The sequence below is a fragment of the Vipera ursinii genome (assembly GCF_947247035.1).
Source record: "Vipera ursinii genome assembly, chromosome: 1".
Classification (NCBI taxonomy): domain Eukaryota; kingdom Metazoa; phylum Chordata; class Lepidosauria; order Squamata; family Viperidae; genus Vipera; species Vipera ursinii.
In genome coordinates this window covers 43616977-43632382 of record NC_139512.1, presented here as the reverse complement: position 1 = coordinate 43632382, position 15406 = coordinate 43616977, and the positions used below count along the sequence as shown (strand labels likewise).

General features: G+C 44.5%; 1 protein-coding gene across 3 annotated transcripts in view; it reads right to left on the bottom strand.

Moving 5' to 3' along the window:
• Positions 1-15406, bottom strand: part of KCNK10 (potassium two pore domain channel subfamily K member 10) — a gene marked incomplete at its 5' end in the record, with an annotated part of 72027 nt that overhangs the window by 28377 nt on the left and 28244 nt on the right. The window contains one exon of one of the 3 annotated variants that reach the window (XM_083350364.1): positions 14043-14401. In XM_083350364.1, the coding sequence (XP_083206490.1) occupies positions 14043-14401 (359 nt within the window). The remainder of the gene's footprint in view (positions 1-14042; positions 14402-15406) is intronic. The other 2 variants (XM_083350365.1, XM_083350366.1) reach the window with 2 other exon arrangements.

The window sequence follows — 15406 nt, the reverse complement described above, 5'->3', positions numbered from 1 at the left end:
CCTCAGCCCGTCCCTGTAAGGGTTCCTCCCTCACCTCCCGATTAAGGAGAGAGCGAGTCACCCTAAACAGGGCGGCTGGGCGATTATATGCGGACGCGATGAGGGCAGCGAAGTAATTAGACTTCGCCGTCCTCATCGCAGCGAGGTAAGACCTTGTAAAGGCTCTTAGTAGCAATCGGTCAGATTCAGACCGGGTGGACCTCCAACCACTTTCTAGACCCCGTCTCCGATGCTTTATCTCCCGGAGCTCCACGGAAAACCATGGGGCCCAACGGGATCTGTGCCGAGTCTGGGGTCGCAAGGGTACAACACGGTCGAGTGCCTCAGTGGCTGCCCTTTCCCAGGCATCCACCAAGGCATCGACCAGGCTGTGAGTGAGGGAGACAGGTAAGGACCCAAGCGCCATCTGGAACCGTTCTGGGTCCATTAGGCGCCTGGGACGGAACCACCTGGTCGGTTCCACAGCCCAGCAGCGGGGGGTGGCACAATGGAAGACCAGCCGCAGGAGATAATGATCGGACCATGACAGGGGGACAGCAGTTGGCGAGCCCCCTCCAAAATCATCCAACCATTGTCCAGATAGAAAGATCAGGTCAAGGGTGTGACCCGCCCCATGAGTTGGGCCCTGAATTACTTGGGTCATGTCCATGGCCATCATGGAAGCCATGAACTCCCAAGCTAACTCTGACGACCCTCCCAGGGAAGGCAGGTTGAAGTCACCCAGAACTATAAGTCTGGGAAACTCCACTGCCAACCCTGAGAGGGTGTCGAGTAGCTCAGGCAGGGCTATATATGGGAAGAGTTCAATGTATGTTCACTAGTAGATTCAAAAGAATTTTATACTGACTTTCTGAGGACCATTCACAAGTAGAACTGAACACTGCAAGCAAGCTCCAGGATGTGAAGAAAATTTTTATTTAAATGGAATAATAAATGTGTGATTTTAGATCTCATCATGTGAGGAAAATTTTCTTCTCTCTCTTAACTTTGTTCTTCTAAACTTTTGTTTTTCTTAGGCAGACAGCATCTAGTGCAATGGCAAATGTTGCTGTGCCCAGTACAAAGAGACCCTAATTTTTAAAAAACATATTAATATAAATAGCAAAGTGATTAATTCTTTAAGTTCTATTTGTTATGTGCTGGGCTCTTAAACAATACCACATGGGTTGCTGGAGCAACCCAGACTACAAGTCTCCTGTGCTGCAATTGGCTATCTCCAGGCGGCAATGGTTGATTCAAAGCTATTGGCTGCCGCCTAGGGGCTAAACTATATATTGCGGCTAGTTGCAGCCTTTTCCCCAGTACAGTTTCTGCATGAAATAAACTATGAGTTACCTTGTACTCAGCTTCACGTCTTCATTCCTGCGTCAAAGAACCCACTGTTTAACAGTGGCGACGAAGGTGGGATCCTGCTTCACTGATTAAGAGTTGAAGTCTACGAGGGAAAGGCAGCACACGCCGGAGGGAAAAGGCATTTTCCCCCCTCTCAAGGTCAGCTAGCAAACTACGTTAGAGACCTCATGTTCAGTGGACATTCCCTGAGCCTGGAAGCAGGATCCAGAAGAATGCAGGAACCAGCAAAAGAATGCCGAAGGTCAGGAAACAGAGAATTTGACATGAAACACCCGGAGGAATGGCCATCATATCTATCACAAGTAGAAAACTACCTCAGGGCCAATCAGATCATGGAAGAAGGACTGAAGGCCACAACGCTACTCTGCGTGTGTGGCCCAGCAACCTTTGATTTGGCCAAGAACCTTTTCACGCCAACACCAATCGAAGCAGTCTCCTATACAGACCTCAAAAAGAAGCTAACCGGGCACTTCCAGCCCAAGATGTCTGAAATGGTTTGGTGGTTCAAGTTTGACCAAAGACTGCAGCAACCAGGTGAATCAGTTTCCGAGTTCATAGCAGGCCTGAGGCAGGCCACACGCCTTTTCAAATTTTCAAATTTAGAAGAGCAACTATGAGACCGGCTCATCTGCGGTCTACGGTACAGAACACTTCAGCAGAGACTCTTTGCGAGGCCAAATTTAACATTTTCTGAAGCACAAGATGAGGTGATGGCCGATGAAGCTGCCGGGGGTGCCGTTCAAACAGTGCTGCCCACCAAATCATCAAAGTTTGAAGAAACAGTCCACTGTGAGGATGCCAAATGCACCAAAGAATTCTCCGAGGAGGAAGAACCTGAAATCAACCGACTTTAAAAGCAGTCCAATGCGCAACACTGAAATAGCCACCAGTGAGAGGACAGTGACAAGGCAGTTCTCTTACTGAGATGTAAGGGGTGTGGCCATCCAGTTATTGTCAGAATGAAAGCTTTAGCTAGAAGCTACCTCTGGTGGCCTGGCCTTGATAAGGCCATTGAGGTTCAAGTCCATGGTTGTTATACATGCCAGCAATCTAGGCCTGAAATGCCACAGGCTCCAGTTCACAGGTGGGAGGAAACGCACACTCCCTGGTCTAGGGTTCACATAGACTATGCTGGGCCCTTTCAGGGACAGCTCTTCTTTATAGTAGTGGATAGCCACTCCAAATGGCTGGAAGTAATTCCAGTTCCTAACATGACTACTGCTAGGACCATCCAGGTGCTGAGAAAACTGCCACACATGGGTTGCCAGATGTCTTAGTTTCAGACAATGGGGCCCAATTCACTGCTGCTGAATTTCAGGCCTTCCTTAGAGCTAATCTCATCAGACATGCAACATCTGCACCTTTTCATCCATCTTCTAATGGTCAAGCTGAACGCATGGTGAGGATAATGAAGGAAGTACTCAAGTGCATTGTCACAGGTGACTGGCATCACAGATTGGCAGATTTTTTTACTCTGCTAGCATTCTACGCCCTGCACTGCTACAGGCAAAAGTCCTGCAGAACTACATTGGGGGAGGCATTTGATTACTAAACTGGACAGGTTGCATCCAGATAGAGTGGCAGCAGAAGCCTCTCGACCAAAACCCCTGAGGGGGCTGCACATGGGCGATTGGGTTTGGGCCAGGAACTATGGTCATGGGAATCTGTGGGTTCCTGGTCAAATTTCCAAGGCATCCAGACCCCTATCTTATGAAGCGGAGTTGGAGGGAGGGCAAGTTGTCAGACAACACATTGATCAGCTCAGGAAATGGTTTCCAGAACGGCCACTAAGTGACAACTGCATCATAAGTCCCTCCCAAGGTCCTCAAACATGCGGCCAAGCCAGTCCTCACATGGACTATTAGGACTTTTCCTTCTTAACTGAGGCAGAACCGGAGGGAGAACTGGGGAGCCCTGGAGTGCAATATGGGTGCCCTGAAGGAGCAAGCCAACCGAACTTCAGCAACCGCTGTGCCTACTCTGCCGAACAGTCTGACTCTGGCGTGGGCCAACCTGGAGAGGCCAGCCAGAGTGCATCGAATCCCCTTGACTCAGGAGCACAAAGGGACACAAGTCTACCCAGCACACTGAGTAAGCTGGTAGACCACAAAGTGATGGGAACTCCAAGATGTTCCTCTAGGGCACACAAGCCTCCTTCATATCTTGCAGATTACATTGTAAAATAATCTTTACTAGTCTAAAATCCATTCCAGAACCTTATGCTTTCCGACATTTTACTTTTCCAGAAACAATTCCCACGAGGGCACCTGAAATGCCTTAGGACAAAAGTAAATTCCCCTGAGCTGAAGCTTGTTTAGAATACCTGGCTTTTACAATGAAATAGCTTGCCTTTTTATTAGCAAAAGATCATTCTTTAACAGACTTGAGGCAAAAGGACAGGACAAAATGCCCCTTGTTTGGCTCAAAGCAGAATCACAATACTATATGTAGCTCAGGCTACAATAATGCAAGGGGAGGGGGGAACCAAGAACAATTATCCAGAAAGGTGATTGGCTTCCTTAGCTGGATATGATCAAGCTGAGCCTGGCTAGACATTTGTTCTGGCTTTCATTGAATTCCAGCCCTGAGCAGGAGGACTTACTCAGTGGCTTAAATAGGTTTTTCCAATTGTATTGACTTTAAGATGTTATACTCAGGCAAAATGTCTTTGATATCCACATTAAGGATAAATCCTTCCCTGATTTGTCATTTTTAGTCAAAGTTTCTATCTCCCGAGTCAGTATAGACAGGCAGTTCTTATGAGTAATGACTGTTATCCCCAAGACATTTGAAACCCTGTGGCAATACTTTAGTAACAGTAGTAGTAGTAGCATTTTATAATCTAGAAACTCCCATTTACTATATAAGAAACACTTTAAGATTACCATATCTCAAAAACCTCCTAGAGATGTCCGTATTATAGCCTCTATTGGTCAGGAAGAGACAACAGGGTTGTCTTATTTGCTTTTAATAAGGCTGGAAGAATCTCTGGGCAGTCTCACTTTACCATATCCCCCAACCTCCTCCTACTTTCTGTGCCTTTCTAACATTCTCCACTGTCTCAGTTCTCTATGATCTCTTTCCATATTTCAGTGATTTTCTCTTACTTTCCTAAGCCTTTTAAAGCTCCCAAAGAATGGCAAAAGGTCAACCAACCGTCTATCTAAAATGTTTTCTTTCAGGAAGTTCAAAACCGGTATTTTAAATTATTCTCAGTTCTCTCTCTCTCTCTCTCTCTGTGTGTGTGTGTGTGTGTGTGTGTGTGTGTGTGTGTCTGTGTCTGTGTCTGTGTCTGTGTCTGTGTGTGAGAGAGAGAGAAGAGAAAGAGACAGAGACAGAGAGATAGACAGAGAGAGAGAGAAAGATCTTGCTTTTCCTCTGACATCTTCATCTCTTCCTTCTCAATATTTGTGACTGTCATCTCCTGCCTTCTGTTGCAACTTCCACAAGATGCTACAGAGTTTGGGACAATGCCACTAAGATACTTTTTATTATTATTTTTATAGAGGTCCCAAAATAAGGCTTATTAACCATTATAATTATTTCCACCAGCTAGTAAGAATATAGCAGAAATGCTTCAAACTGAGGCTCTTTTACAAACTCTGAATGGCTTGGGGTAGAATGTTCATGCCAGACCTCTTTATTACAAGGGTTATATTCGCCCTTTGTCTGGAAGGAAAAATAAGGATACATAAACTGAATGTATGTTCAGTTTAAACTGAACATTTCCCTTCTAAACTGAATGTACAACTGGCTTATGAAAAAAAAAGTATAGACTGCCTTTAACAGAAAATGTAAAGCATGCGTTGCTGGTAAATGCAATGTACATTACTCAGTATGAAGTCATGTTCTATGTGTTATTTCCTACTATAAGCATCATTAAAGGTAACTAAAACGCTGACATATAATAATTACACTTAAGCTATTGTAAAGGTTATGTCATATTCCTCTTTTGGCAGCAAACTCAGGTCTGAGTAATTTCTCTCAGAAGACCAAATGTCACTCGGAGGACCAATTAAAAACACTTCTGACTGCAGCATGATTTAGTACAGATTATTAGAAACAAGTAAACAAAAATTGGGAGTATTTTCTTCACAATTGGGATGAGTGATAAATTATAGTAATGTTCTCTACTGGTTTATTTTAAAAAGATAGCTCTGGTCTTTTATTGTAAAATAATTCTAGGGAAATTGCTACATGTAGGCTAAACAGAAATCTAAAGGTAAAGGTAAAGGTTCCCCCGCACATGCATGCTAGTCGTTTCTGACTCTAGGGGCCGGTGTTCATCTCCGTTTCAAAGCCGAAGAGCCAGCGCTTGTACGAGGATGTCTCCGTGGTCATGTGGCCGGCATGACTAGACGCCAAAGGCGCACGGAACACTGTTACCTTCCCACCGTAGTGGTCCCTATTTTTCTACTTGCATTTTTACGTGCTTTCGAACTGCTAGGTTGGCAGAAGCTGGGACGAGTAACAGGCGCTCACTCTGCTACGCGGCACTCGGGATTCGACCCGCCAAACTGCCGACCTTCTGATCGACAAGCTCAGCGTCCTAGCCCACTGAGCCACCGCGTCCCTTAAACAGAAATCTACATAACATTAAATAATATTTCTCTATGTTGTTAGATGCAGCCTGCATGTCTATCTTATATTACCTTTTTTCATTAAAACTAGAATTCAAGTAAGCTAATGTTAAACATCATCCAGGGCTTGAAAGAAGGAGTCATATTGGGAACTGAAACAAACAGCATTTCTGCCTCATGTGAATTCAGCTTCAATTTAACATCTCTCACCAATCTATGATTTCCTGAAGGCAGAGGTGTCATAGACTCACAAATGTGAGATCAACAGCTATATAAATTTAATAAATTATTACTATTATTATTCAGCAATCTCTTGTGCATATATCTGTGTGCATTTACATGTCAGTGGTGCATGTGTATACATATGTATGTATATCAGTGTCCCTGCGGTGGCTGTGAAAAAGTCAAAACTATATGGTTAAATCCTTGTCCTTTGTGCACATGAATTGATGTCAGATGTGCATACAAGTAGGACTTTAATCATGGTTGTAACTGCCATCCTATTTTTTTTAAAAAAAATCTTCCTGTGTGCATATTTAAAAATGGAGGTCCTGTGGAAACTGTAATGTATTGGCCTTATCTGCTTAAATCACTTGCTTTATGTCTAACTGCTTGCTTAATGGCTGACCTACTTTTGTATGTTATGTAACGGTTGCTGGCTGAGCTAGACTTGCTGTTAAATAGGTTTGGGGCGGGAGATTGCTACTTTAAATCTATTGGTCACCACCTAGAGGCCAACCATATAATTAGCTGCGCAGCAGCTATTAGCTTGCTTCTGTTCTGTTCTGACTCTGAATAAACTTGTTGCTGTTTGAACACCTTCTCTTGCTTAATGCCAGTAAGAATTGAATATTTAACACTGGAGACGAGGATGGGATGTGCTGCTTCATCATAAGAGCCTGAAATCACTAGGGGTTGAGGCCAGCACAGAGCCTGGCAGGAACTATGTTCCCCATCTCGGTCCGCCTAGCAAGCCACACTGGAGACCACCACGCCCTAAGGATCCATCCTAGGGCCTACGCAGAAGCCAGCAGCACAAAGCAATGTGAGACACAAACCACGAAGACTACTCACTATGCCAAAAGATGGAAAGCTCAAAGAGTTCGACGTGACACACTCAGAGAGATGGGCATCCTACATTTCCCTCATAGAAAACTACCTCCGCACAACCAAGTCAGTGAAGATGGGCTGAAGGCCGCGACACTCCTCTGCATGTGCAGCCCAGCCACCTTCGATATCACCGAGAACTTGGTTGCCCCGGTGCCACTTGAGTCTGTCACCTATGCGGACTTGAAGAAAAAGCTTGAAGACCACTTTGAGCTGAAATTATCCGTGATAGAGTGGAGGCATGCCTTCAAGCAATGTGAACAACAACCCGGCGAGTCAGCGAGGGAATTCAGCACAGCTCTGTGGCAGGCGTCCCATCTTTGCAATTTTGCCGATTTGGAAGAGAGACTAAGAGATCAAATAGTCTGTGGACTCAGGAACCAAGAGCTCCAACAAAATTTTTTTTGCTAAGGAGACTCTCTCACTACAGGAGGCCTTGAAGGAGGTCATGGTGGACGAAGCTGCTGGAGGGGCCAGGAAGGCACTGTGGCCCTCCAAAAGCACACAAGCACCGAAGCCGTCCACCATGAGGACTCTGAGCGGATGGAAGACATTGACTCCAACTACGATGTCGACAAGCTACAGAGACACCAGGAGAAGGGACTGAGGCCATCTGACAAGGCAGTCCCATTCCCTAGGTGCGTGGGCTGCGGATACCACCTTCAACGTGCAGAATGCTATTTCCGAACAGCAACATGCTGGGCATGTGGAAAACCGGGCCACATTGCCACCATCTGCCAAGGTCACCATCTGGACCGTCAGCAGGAAGAATTATTCAGGAGAGGTACCAGGGCCCCGGGGCAACACTGAGTAGGGTTCTACTCCAGTCACAGGAGCGTGTTTCGCACTGGTGCCCACTGACCTCTTAAGCAGAAGCTTCGACTGCAAGTCAAGCTTCAGGGAGTTCCATGTAAAATGGAACTGGACACAGGCTCAGCTGTGTCCATAATCTCCATTGGAACCTTGCAGCACATTTACAGCCACAGCAACAGATGGGTCAAACTTTGACCATTTAACATTTTACTCACAGACTTCCAGAATTCCCGAGTGGCAGTCAAGGGTGCAGCCACATTAGCGGTGAGGTTCAAGGGGTTTACAGGCCTACTAGATGTTATTGTGGTGGAAGGCCAATGCATGAGTCTCATAGGGCTCAATTGGTTTGATGCATTGGGCATCCAAGTAATCGGCATTCACCGGACACAGGCAGCAAACTTGTCTTCAGTCTGCCAAGAGTTCACAGATGTTTTCAGTCCAAGCCTGGGAGAGTACAAGGGCCCTCCGATAGCTTTTAAGCTTGATCCCCTGGTAACGCCAATCCGGGTGAAGCCCCGTTGAGTGCCTTTCGCATTAAAGCCCAAAATTGATGTAGAGCTGGATAGGCTGGTCAGTCAGGGGGTATTGCAGCCTGTAGACAGTGGGATGTAGGAGTCCCCCATCGTAATGCCACTCAAGGCCAACGGAGAAGTACGCATATGTGCTGACTATAAGTGCACCATTAACTGGGCACTTCAACAGCATGCATACACAGTACCAGTTGTCAGCCATATTTTGGGGTCCTTGCAGGGAGGCCGCTTGTTCACTAAATTAAATTTAGCACAGGCCTATCAACAGCTGCTGGTGAACAAGGCCACGGCAGCCACCCAAACCATTGTTACACATAGAGGGGCCTTCAAGGTCAAGCACCTACAGTTTGGGGTGAGTGTGGCCCCAGGGATTTTTCAGGGAGTGATGGAGCATATGCTCAAGGGTATTCCATGGGTCTGCCCCTACTTCGATGATGTACTCATTGCCAGGGAGTCCACAGAAGTCCTGGCTGAACAGCTTAAAGCTGTCCTTCAGCGGTTCCGCGCAGCGGGACTCAAACTAAAAAAAGAGAAATGCAAGATTGGGGTACAGTCTACTGAGTTCCTGGGATTCTGCATCACTGCCGATGGCATCCATCCGGCAGAGTCAAAGCTGAAAGCAATTCAGCTGGCACCAAGCCCTAGGTCCAAAGGAGAGCTTCAAGCCTTCTTGGGCCTTCTAAATTTTTATCATGCATTCCTCCCAAATAAGCCTGCAGTGGCAGAGCTGTTACACTGGCTCTTAGACAAAAACACTCAATGGCAGTGGACCAATGTCCACGAACAAAGTTTCCAGGCAGTCAAATCACTGCTGTCCTTGAATTCGGTGCTCACGCATTATAGTGAAAAGCTGCCAGTTTGCATCACATGTGATGCATCCCCATATGGGGTTGGTGCTGTGTTAAGCCATTTGTAAGCTGATGGGAAACAGTCTCCCATAGCTTATTATTCGAGGACCCTGTCTTCTGCTGAGTGCAATTATGATTGACAAGGAGGTCTTGGCCATTGTGGCTGGGGTTAAAAAGTTCCATGACTATTTGTATGGACGCCATTTCATGGTCTTCACAGACGACAAGCCTTTGCTAGGATTGTTCACGATGAACAGGCAGACACCTCAGATTCTGTCTCCGCAAATGCTGAGGTGGTCTATATTCCTTTCAGCCCACAGCTACAGGCTGATTCACAAACCGGGCAAAGAAAGGGGCCATGCAGACGGCCTTAGCAGACTGCCTTTGCCACACATGGAGCCAGATCCGGCTCTGGCTGCATGCATTTTAGCCATACAGGACTTGCCAGAGTCTCCTCTCCATGCTGGAGACGTAGCTGCTGAAATAGCAGCTGACAAAACACTTAGCTGTGTACTAACATGGGTCACACAGGATGGGTGGACAAATGTCCAGGGCCAGAATTTCAAGGGTTTTTTATGAGAAAAGATGAGCTTTCAGCTCATAATGGGTGCATCCTTTGGGGAAGCAGAGTCATAGTCTCCAGCTCATTATGGCCCAGGGTTCTTCAGTCTCTGCACGAAGGTCATCCGGGAAAAGTCTGGATGAAGGCACTGGCAAGGAGCTATCTCTGGTGGCCAGGGCTAGATAAAGCTATTGAAGTTCAAGTACACGGTTGTTTCATGTGTCAACAATCCAGATCGGAGATGCCGCAGGCCCCTGTCCACTGATTGGAGGAAACGCACACACCGTGATCCAGAATCCATGTTGATTTTGCCAGGCCCTTTCAGGGACAATTGTTTTTAATAGTGGTTGACAGCCACTCTAAATAGTTAGTGGTGGTGCCAATTTCCACTATGACTACTGCTAGGACCATCCAGGTGCTGTGGAAACTATTTGCAACACATGGGCTTCCAGAGATCTTAGTCCCCGACAATGGGGTCCAGTTCACCGCATCAGAATTACAGGCCTTCGTCAGGGCCAACCTCATAAGGCATGCCATGTCGGCTCCCTTTCACCTGTCATTGAATGGACAAGTGGAACGCATGGTCCGCACAACCAAGGAATCCCTGAAGCGCATTGTCACAGGGGATTGGCACCACAGGCTGGCTGATTTTCTACTCTGCCAACACACAATGCCTTGCACTGCCATGGGCAAAAGTCCAGCTGAGCTTCGATGGGGCAGGCGTTTGATCACCAAACTGGACAGGCTGCACCCTGACAGAGTTGCCTCATACACTGCATAGCCAAAGGAGCCCAGAGGTTTGCAAGTGGGTGACCGGGTTTGGACCCAGAATTACGGGCAAGGGGCTTTGTGGGTGGCAGCAAAGGTTGTTAAGGTGTCAGGACCAGTCTCATATGAGGTGGTCCTGGAAGATGGGCAAGTCTTTTGCCGGCACATTGATCAGCTGCGTTGGTGGCTAGCAGATCAGTCACTGGCTCAGGACTCCCAAGAGGGACAGACACTGGGTCCTCAGGACAGTGGTCCAACAGAGCAGTTTGCATGCTCTGAGAGAACTCTTGCACATAGTGATGGGGAAATGGCCATAGAAGAGTCCCCTTCTGACACACAGACTGTATCCCAGGATCTGGACAGACAACCTGCACCAAGAAGCAGCCCAGCAGATTTCACTGCACAATTGGACTTTGGTTTGGGCCAACCAGGACAGGCCAGCCAAAGGGACTCGAGTCACTCTGACTCCACTGAATATCAGGCCCTGGTCTACCCAGCCTGGCAGGCAAGCAGGTAGACTGGGAGATTCCTGTAACCTCCAGACATTCTGAACGGTCACAAAGGCCGCCTAGGTATCTGCAAGATTATGTAAAACAAATGAGAGTTTGTGTTATCCAGGGGGAAGGGGTGTAATGTATTGGCCTTATCTGCTTAAATCACTTGCTTTATGTCTAACTGCTTGCTTAATGGCTGACCTACTTTTGTATGTTATGTAACGGTTGCTGGCTGAGCTAGACTTGCTGTATCCAGTCTGTTAAGTAGGTTTGGGATGGGAAACTGCTACTTTAAATCTATTGGTTGCCGCCTTGAGGCCAACCGTATAAATAGCTGCGCAGCAGCTATTAGCTTGCTTCTCTTCTGTTCTGACTCTGAATAAACTTGTTGCTGTTTGAACACCTCGTCTCGCTTAATGCCTGCAAGAACCGAACATTTAACAGAAACCATTTAGGAGAGCTGAGACGCAACACTACCAAAAATGTACAAATGTACAGATGTTCTGTACTTTTTAGATTTCCATCGGCCAGAGTGGCAGTTTCAAAAACTTTATTCTTGGCATAAACTCTGAACAACTTATAAAGACTTTCTTAAACTCAATGTCCAGCCAACAGAGAAAATGGAAAGAGGAAAGCAATGAAGAAGAAACCCAGAAAGAATAGCAACATTTCTTTTAGTTTCCTCTTTTAAAAAGGCCAATATTGCTCCAATATTAAATCAGAATTATATAATTGCTTAGGAAACATATACAAGGTATATGTTTTTCGTTCTTCTTTCCTCTATATATAACACTCATTTTAATTAATATGTCTTTGTTTTGATCAACATGTATTTGAGATGTTTTTTTGTGTTTTTGTTTTGTCAGTTGTACCGGCCTAATGAGCAGTAACCGTAATCAACTTTTGCTTTTTTAAAAGCAACATACTAGGAATGAAAGTACCAGCTAAAAGTGCCAAGTAAAGGTTTTTTTTATTAAACTTATAGAGGAAAGTCAGGTAATTATCTCTGGCCCCCCTGCATGGTGTCACAAAGAAAATTCAGATATTAAAGTCCTCATAGCAAGATGATGAAATATATTTTATATGAGCTGAATGTTGCTATTATATCATAATTGTCTTAGATTGCTTCTCACGCGCTGAATTCAGATCCAGAGATTAAACTGGAAGTTTTCAGTCAGTTGAATCTCTATGGACTTTTTAATCCTTATATAAGAGCCACCTAAAAAGATGGCTGCAAATTAAGGAATCATGTGTTGCTAGAAACATTAAGCTAGTTACATTCAGAGTGGATAATCTGACCTATTAGCTTCAAAGCTTCAAAAGCAGCGGCATTCTCCGATTAGTAAGATATAGTTATTCTGTCAACCGTTTTCCTTTTTTTTTCTTAGATTCAAATTTACATCCATAAAAGTGAAATAGCACATGAAGCTGCATGCATACATTAATTTATTTATTTATTCTATTTATATAGCTTCCTATCTCATAGAATGTGACTCTGGGTGATTTACATTTAGGAACTCCTAGTCAAATTATATGTTTCAATGAATTCTTAAGTGAAAACAAGCTGACTAGTACAAAACTAAATGCCAACTATTTCTGCAAATATGAATACATAGTATTTAGGTGCAGTTGTTTACAGATTCAGAATCAGAAAACAGCAAACACAACAGGTGAGAAATTTGGACACCTTTACAGTAATGTGTCCTTGGTTAGAAATAACAGTTTCCTAACATTTCCTGTAATCTTTCTACTTTTGGTTCTGGTTTGTTTCCCCATCTGCAGAACTTTTTTCCCTATTTGCGTAACTTTTCTGACACAACAATATTCTTAAGCTTTTCTGCATGTTTGAGATCTCCCCATGGGCTTTCAGCACTATTCAAATCTAGGGACTATGAAGGCCATTGTAAAGTATTTATTTTTTCTTTTCTGTAAGCACCTCATTGTTAATTTGAAGGCATGTTTCATATTGGTGCCTTGCTGAAAAACATTTTGACCAGAGATTGCTACTTATTTATTTTGCATAGAGCTAGAATACCAAAGGTTTTAGATTTTATAATTTTCCTAATAAAGAAGTTCAACAGAGCAATCAGGTGGAGTCTCCTTTGATGTATGTCCTCAAGACAAAGCTAGAGAGCCATCTGTAAGAATACATGAACTTAGCTTCTTTCATTGATCTGGGAATTGGACTCAGTGGTCTAAATAGTCCTTTCAACTCAATGATTCTGTTCACCCTGTAGTCAGCCTTATGAAATTTCCAGTATTCTTTTTCTCAGCTGTATCATTCTGGCTATTTCTTATTTAACTCATCAGATGTACAGTATAGTTGCTCACTCCAAAAACTTACTCTATCTATCACTGCAGGAGACATAGGATTCTGCCTGTTGATGGAGAGGAAAAGATCTATCCTGCATGCTTTTCTGGCTCCCAGGACATCCTGATGTAGATAATTTTCCAAGACATAATTGCTACTTTCACAAAGTTAAGTGGTAAACAGAACAAGACAATATCTACTGCAATTAGAATGTGGACATGAAAAGATCTATTAGAGTTAGAGAAGCAGAAAGTGAAAAAGAAACCACGTGGATTTAGCATCCAAAATAATTTTCTGATTGCCTTTTCCTCTCTGCTATAAAGTCTCTCTCTCTCCCTCTCCCTCTCCCTCCCTCCCCTCCCCTCCCTTTCCCTCTCTCCTTCTCTCCTTCTCTCCCTCTCCCCACCCTCTCTCTCTCTGCAGTGCCCACGTGCAGCTCCTAACATGTTGCACAGGGTTCAAAAGGAATCTTCACTCTCAAATTCTTAAACAAAATTTATTGGAGACATCACCACTTCTCTTAAAGCCAAAAGCAAATACAGTACTTCTGAGCTCCTTCTAATAACAGCAGAGGCAGAAAAACATGCAGTAGAGGAAACAATTTTTTTATTATACTACATTTGGATTTATTAAAAGCAAATTTCCCAATATTTGATACCCATTCTGATGTTCTCACCTTAATCAATGCCTCCAACTCCTGCTGGGATACACAGTTGTTCTCTTGGAGGAATTCTGCTTTATCATTGGCAATTCTGGTTTTCTGACTGCTTTCTTCTGGCTGTTCCAAAGCACGAAACACAAGACCTCCTGTGACCAGATAGCCCACTACCACAAAGAAAATGGCTACCACTGTTTTCCACTTCATGACTGTCTGCAAACCCTGTGAGGGGGTTTCCATACTGACAATCACAGTTGTCCGAGGAGACGAAATAGAGAGTCGTGGTGCTGGCCTGGGTATATTAGTCTTATTGGTCTCAGGCACACAACCTAAGGGAACAGTTGCTGGCACAATCACTGAAATAGAAAAGAAAATTGCTATGTTAAATCTGTATATGGTGTTCTGGCTTTTTCTGTAACGGCCTTACACTAATTTACAATAATGGTTGGTTGCCTACATTGACTGATAACATTATCCAAACCTGAGATGTTTGCTAGCCTAACTAAAGACTGAAATGCTAATTTCTATATATATAAATAATTGGTTCTGTCACAAAGTTATAGCCTTTTTATATTTTCAGCTGCTGCTATATAAACATAGTTATTGCTAATGATAATATTTTTTTCAAATTCATGGAAAATTCTCCATTTTAATTTCTACACAATATGAAGCAGACTGGGTCGCCTCAGTACCACCATAATAAATCCTTTGTAATAATAATGCATATGGCTTGGCATTAGAGATTTAATAAACATTTTCTGAGGAATCTGTAAATGGATACAAGGTTTTAAAATGGTTATTGGACTAGAAAATCTACACCCAAACACACTGTTTCTTTGATTGAAATTTCACTTCCTGGGAAGTAGCAATTAATCACCAAGGATGGGGAGTGACCATAGCTCAAACTGCTTTCCCACAAATTAAGAAACAATTTTCCAATTAACTGTTGGCTGAAAAATAATGCAAGGTGCCAATAAAGCCATGTTGTTTCTATCACAGACTTGGAATAAATGTCCTAGATCTGAAGCCAAAATTCTTAGAGCTGTTCTTCTTTCACCCTCAAGACCTAGCGTGGTACGATACTTAAGAATAAGCAAAAATATTTGCATGCAGCTGCCCTCTCAAATCCAGCCTGCTCCAAAGGGAAAATATAGGAGGACTGATGTTTTAAGGCAGGGGTGTCAAACTCAATTTCATTGAGGGCCGCATCAGCATTGCGGTTGCCCTCAGGGGGCTGGGTGGGTGTGGCCTGGGTGGGCGTGGCCTACTGGGTGGGCGTGGCTAGAGTGCGTATGGCCTACTGGGTGGGCATGGCCAGCTCTACATCGTTCGCATCAAGGGTGCCTATGGGGGCCTGGGCAGGAGGGGGACAGATCTGAGGG